The sequence below is a fragment of the Cebus imitator genome, unplaced genomic scaffold (genome assembly GCF_001604975.1).
Source record: "Cebus imitator isolate Cc_AM_T3 unplaced genomic scaffold, Cebus_imitator-1.0 Scaffold23, whole genome shotgun sequence".
Lineage (NCBI taxonomy): Eukaryota > Metazoa > Chordata > Mammalia > Primates > Cebidae > Cebus > Cebus imitator.
The window spans coordinates 277124-283133 of NW_016107338.1; the positions used below are offsets into that span (position 1 = coordinate 277124).

A 6010-nucleotide genomic window follows, 5' to 3' on the forward strand; every position below is an offset into this window, starting at 1 on the left:
TAATAAACTAGAAAACAAAATCCATAATTAGTAAGAGAAGACATAAAGATCAGAGCAGAAATAAATGAAATTGAAATGAGAAAAACAAGACAAAAGATCAATGAAACAAAAGTTTGTTTGTTGAAAAGATAAACAAAATCGACAAACCTTTAGCCAGACTAAGAAAAACAGAGAGAAGACTCATAAAAAAAAAAAAAAAAAAAAAAAAAAAAAAAAAAAAAAAAAAAAAAAAAAAAAAAAAAAAAAAAAAAAAAAAAGAGAAAAATTACAACCTATACCACAGGAATTTAAAGAATGATGAGACAACTACTATGAGCAACTTTGTACCAATAAATTGAAAAAGCTAGAAAAAAATGGACAAATTCTTAGAAACATGCAACATATCAACCCGGAAGAAATCCAAAATCTAAAGAGACCAGTAACAAGGTCAAGTAACAGTATAAAAGCATTCCTATTTCTCCACATCCTCTCCAGCATGTTGTCTCCAGATTTTTTTAATAATCGCCATTCTAACTGGCGTTAAGATGGTATCTCAATGTGGTTTTGATTTGCATTTCTCTAATGATCGGTGATAATTAACATTTCTTCATATCTTTGTTGGCTGCATAAATGTCTTCTTTTGAAAAATGTGTGTTCATATCCTTCGCCCACTTTTTGGTGGGGTTGTTTGTTCTTTTCTTGTAAATTTGTTTAAGTTCTTTGTAGATTCTGGATATTAGCCCTTTGTCAGATGGGTAGCTTGCAAAAATTTTTTCCCATTCTGTTGGTTGCTGGTTCATTCTAATGATTGTTCCTCTTGATGTGCAGAAGCTCTTAAGTTTAATTAGATCTCATTTGCCTATTTTGGCTTTTGTTGCCATTGCTTTTGGTGTTTCAGTCATGAAGTTTTTGCCTATTCCTATGTTGTGAATGGTATTGCCTATGTTTTTTTCTAACCATGTGCAGAAAGCTGAAACTGGACCCATTCCTTACAAAACTTAACTCTTGATGGAATAAAGATTTAAACATAAGGTTACTTTTAAAAAGAAGTATAATTACCACATAGAGGTATTAATTTCTATCACTGGGCATGGCAAAGAGACCTCTAAGAAAGTCCAGTGCTAGAAATTAATAAAAAATGACCTCAACCCTATATATACAAGTGTGGTAAAGTCTGAGACAACTTAGGAATATTTGTACCACTCTGTCAGGCAAAAAACAAACAAAAAAAAAAAGAAAGAAAGAAAAAGCTGTAGCCTCCACTTTTGTTTGGTCATTGCGACAGTTATCGTTAATCAGAATACTGATTTATTAATTTTCTTTCTCCATCAGTGTATATAAAGTTTGACAGCAATGGCTGAATTTGCCACGCAGTCCACAGGTTGGAGAAAATTAACAGCAATGATTGGATAAAATTATAATGGACTCATAGCAGAAACAACTATCACATGGAGATGGATCTGAGATAAGAAGCTTTTTGAAGTTCTCAGAAACTTTGTTTGGATGCAGTAGTCTTAAAGTTACTTTGGACTGCCTGTCTAGGGGAAGAAGTAAATATACAGCAAATAATGGCTACTTCCAGGAAAGGAAAAAAGGGCTGGAAAGAGGTAGAGGAACTTATTAATTTAGAGTAATGGGTAAGCAGTCATGTATTTAACATACTATTCTTTGTATCTTAAAATAATGTTTTGTGCCCCCAAAAAAAACCTCATAAAATTTTACTTTTCATCCACAGTATTGGAAATAATGCTGTATTAGTAAAGCAAATAATATTCTTTGATAAAAAATGTATATGAACCATAAATCATGGCCTCTATAACTTGATCCATTTGATGACAGTGGAGGTTTAAAATATGCGTTTATAGCTGTTTCTTCTCTTGTGTTTCTGCCACCACCATTAGAACACCACACCCTAGGATAGCTATTGACCCATTAGCCTGAGTCTCAGAAAGAAGTATCTGAAACGGACCCAAACCATTTCTGTAGCTTACAGCCAGCCCAGCCAAAGTCCAACTGACCCATAAGCCTGTAAGTAAGAAAAACAAATGTTTACTGTTATAAACCATGGAGATTTTTTAGGCTGTTATACTGCAGCACTGTGGCAATAGGTAACCAACACATAAAGGTGTTTTTTGTGATAATTTATTAAACTTTATATATACATTTTGGTATGCTTTAGTTTCATAAGAAAAATGTTCAAGAATGATAACCATCTTAATATATAAATGTACTTACTTAAATTCAATGCAATTTAAATGCTGACCCAAATAATTTTCTTTACGTTTAGGTATATTTCATCTATATGTGTAGATAAGCAAGTTTTTTGTATAAGTAGAGAAACTTGAAATGTACTTAGAGTAGATTTGTCTAAAATAGTAAATATTTTAAAAATTAGTAAAGTTTCCATCTTCATTTGGGGAAGAATGGAAACTAACTTGTTAATTTTCCTGCTACTTACCCCCCCAAAAAAATAATTTACAATTTGCTCTAATTCTAAATGTTATATATAAAAGTACTATCAAAATATCACTGAAACTATAGCATATAAAACACTCTAAGTGTTGACATTATGGTAGAGACTGCTAACTGTTCACCAAAATCCATTTCTTCTTCAATTTGGAAAACACAGCTAAACTACATTCCTGGCCAGTGGAAAGTGATTTGGGTTACTACCAGACCTGGCCTGTAAACATTTCCTATGTGTGCTCCTCCATGCTTTTTGTTCCTTCCAGTTGACCATAAAGGTAAATCCAATATAACTTTGGGTTATGTATTTTAAAGACAACAGAGCAAGCAGTCAACCTGGGTCTCTGCTGATTGCTTTATAAGCAAGGGAAAAACTGCTATTGTGTTTGCACTAACATATGTTTATGCATCTCTTTGTTATAGTATATACATACTCTCTATATATACATAGTATATAACATTACTATAAAACAAGATAATTTATCTGCCCATTTAAAAGCAGACCTCAATTACTTTCAAGTTGTTATAAACTACTTGTATTTTTACTGCAAATATCATGAGGCAAAAATAAGTTTTAACCACAAACAGCACAAGTTCTATAGGTCAACTGTTAGAAATTAAGATAAAAATACAATAAATCATATTCTGTTGACAGCTATGTAAATAAAAGACAGATATAATCATATAGCCCCTAATTCTTAAAATTAAAATTAGGTTTTGTGACTAGAAAGACACAATCACTTCTAAGATAATTACACAAAGGAGAGGTCTAACAACCTAAAATGCAATCACATTCTCTTACCATCTGTTCCACGAGAAAAAGTAACCTGTTGGACTGAAGATGATGAAGCAAACTTGACAGAAGCTTTGCGTAGTTTCTGGTTACTGGGCTCTGTAATTTCATGTCCACGATCTTCGGGATTAATAAAAATCTCAGATGAAAAGAGGGTCTTTTCTGGACTTTCTGTTGTTATCTGAGTGACTGCATCAGATGACAATTTTTCAGAGAAAGCAGAAAGTGGAGTCTTTTTCTTCTCTGGTAATCTGACCAAAAAAAGAAAGAACACAGCAGGTTATATTCTTCGCCGATTAGGAACTGAAATCTCTTTCCAAAAGTGGTTTCAAGGAGTATTTTAGTAGCTATAGGAATATTTTGTAGACACATCAATGACAAATGTTATGGTAAAATTTCTGCAATACCCTTTATTTGGTTTCATACAGTGTTACCACATGTGTTTACTTTTATATGAAAACTTACTTTTAATTTAGAATGTTCAATTATATAATTTAGTTGAGGAAATGGTATTTTTCAGCTGAATTAAAAATACATTTTTTCAAATTACTGGATGTCCACTATAAATTAGGGACTGTATTACATGCACATAGTATACAAACATAAACTAGAAACAGAGCGTTCCATCAAGAAGTTCTGGGAGAACCAGGAGTTTTCAAGGTTGTAGTTGTATCTTGAGATCACAGAGAATTAATATTAAAAGAATCGAGCAAGCAAATAATTGAATACATAAATAATTGGAAAGAAGAAACAAATTTTGCTTTAAGAAGTCCAAATAACAGATGTGGATACCTCCCACCAAAGGAGGTTAGCTTAATCTTCCTCTCCTCCGTTGTGTATGTGCTGAACTGAGTGACTGGATTTCAAAGAACAGAGTATAAGAAGGGACAAATAGTACTTATTTTCATGGTGGAGACATCTAGCAAGCACTGCCTTATCCAAGTGATCAGTTAATATCACCAGTGATGATGTGGATACCACATATGCAACCTAGGCAATACCATTCCAGACACAGGAACCAGCCAAGATTTCATGATGAAGACACCAAAAGCAATTGCAATAAAAGCAAAAACTGAAAATGGGACCTAACTAAACATAAGAGCTTCTGCACAGCAAAAGAAAAATTATCAACAGAGTAAACAGACAAACTACAGAATGAGAGAAAATATTTGCAAACCATGCATCTGACAAAGGTCTAGTATCCAGCATTTATAAGGAGCTTAGTGGGCAAAGGAAGTGAACAGATGCCTTTCCAAAGAAGATATATATGTGGCTACTGAGCCTATGGAAAAAGCTCAGCATCACTGATTAGATAAATGCAAATTAAAACCACAATGAGATACCATTTCACATCAATCAGAATGGCTATTATTAAAAAGTCAAAAAATAACAGATGCTATCAAGGTTGCAGAGAAAAGGGAACGATTGTACACTGTCCATGTGAGTGTAAATTAGTTTGACCATTGTAGAAAGCAGTGTGGCAATTCCTCAAAAAGCAAAACAACAGAACTAGCATTTGACTCAGCAATCCATTGCTGTGTACATACCCAAAGAAACATAAATCATTCTACCATAAAGATACATGCACACAAATGTTCACTATAGAACTATTCACAAGAACAAAGACGTGAATCAACCTAAATGCCCATAAATGACAGACTGAATAAAGAAAATGTGGTACATTTATACCACAGAATACTATGCAGCCGTAAGAAAGAGTAATATCATGTCTTTTGCAGAACACAGACAGAGTTTGAAGTCATTATCCTTACCAAACTAATTCAGGAACAGAAAACCAAATACTGCATCTTCATATTTACAAGTGGGAGCTAAATGATGAGAACTCATGGACACAAAAAGGGGAACAACGGACACTGGGGCCTACCTGAGCATGGAGGGAGGAGGGAGAGGAGCAGAAAAAAAATAACTACTGGGTACTAGGCTTAGTACCTGGGTGATGACATAATCTGTAAAACAAACCCCCATGACATGAGTTTACCTACAGAAAAAACCTGAACATGTACCCCTGAACCTAAAATAAAAGTTTTAAAATAAAAAATAGGCCAGGCGTGGTGGCTCATGCCTATAATCCCAGTACTTTGGGAGGCCAAGGCGAGTGGTCACCTGAGATCAGGAGTTCGAGACCAGCCTGGCCAATATGGTGAAACCCGTCTCTCATAATAACACAAAAATTAGCTGGGTGTGGTGGCATATACCAGTAATCTCAGCCACTCAGGAGGCTGAAGCAGGAGAATCACCTAAACCCGGGAAGCGGGGTTGCAGTGAGCTGGGATCACGCCATTACGCTCCAATCTGGAAGTCAACAGCGAAACTCTGTTTTCAAAAAAATAAAAATTGCACAAAAAATAAAATTTAAAAAATGATGTAACAACAGGAGAAGCTAGGAGAGAAGTATTAGGAACTTTATTACATGTATCTTTTCTGTAACTCTAAAATTACTTGAAAATAAGGCCAGGCACAGTGGCTCATATCTGTGATCCCAGTGCTTTGGGAGGCTGAGACAGGGGATCACTTGAGCCCAGGAGTTAGAGAAAACCCTGGGCAACACCGTAAGACCCTGTCTCTATAAAACATAAAAAAATTAGCCGGGCACAGTGGCACACACCTATAGTCCCAATGACTCAGGAGGGTGACACAGGGGGATTGCTTGAGCCCAAGACTCCGAGGCAGCAGTGAGTCATAACTGTACCACTGCACTCCAGAGCCTGGGTGACAGAGCAAGACCTCATATCCCCCCAAAAATGATAATAA

General features: G+C 35.0%; 1 protein-coding gene across 3 annotated transcripts in view; it reads right to left on the reverse strand.

Moving 5' to 3' along the window:
* ALMS1 (ALMS1 centrosome and basal body associated protein) overlaps positions 1-6010 on the reverse strand; it is a 214449-nt gene that overhangs the window by 81680 nt on the left and 126759 nt on the right. For all 3 annotated transcript variants that reach the window (XM_037736112.1, XM_037736111.1, XM_037736113.1), the window contains one exon: positions 3248-3489. In XM_037736112.1, the coding sequence (XP_037592040.1) occupies positions 3248-3489 (242 nt within the window). The remainder of the gene's footprint in view (positions 1-3247; positions 3490-6010) is intronic.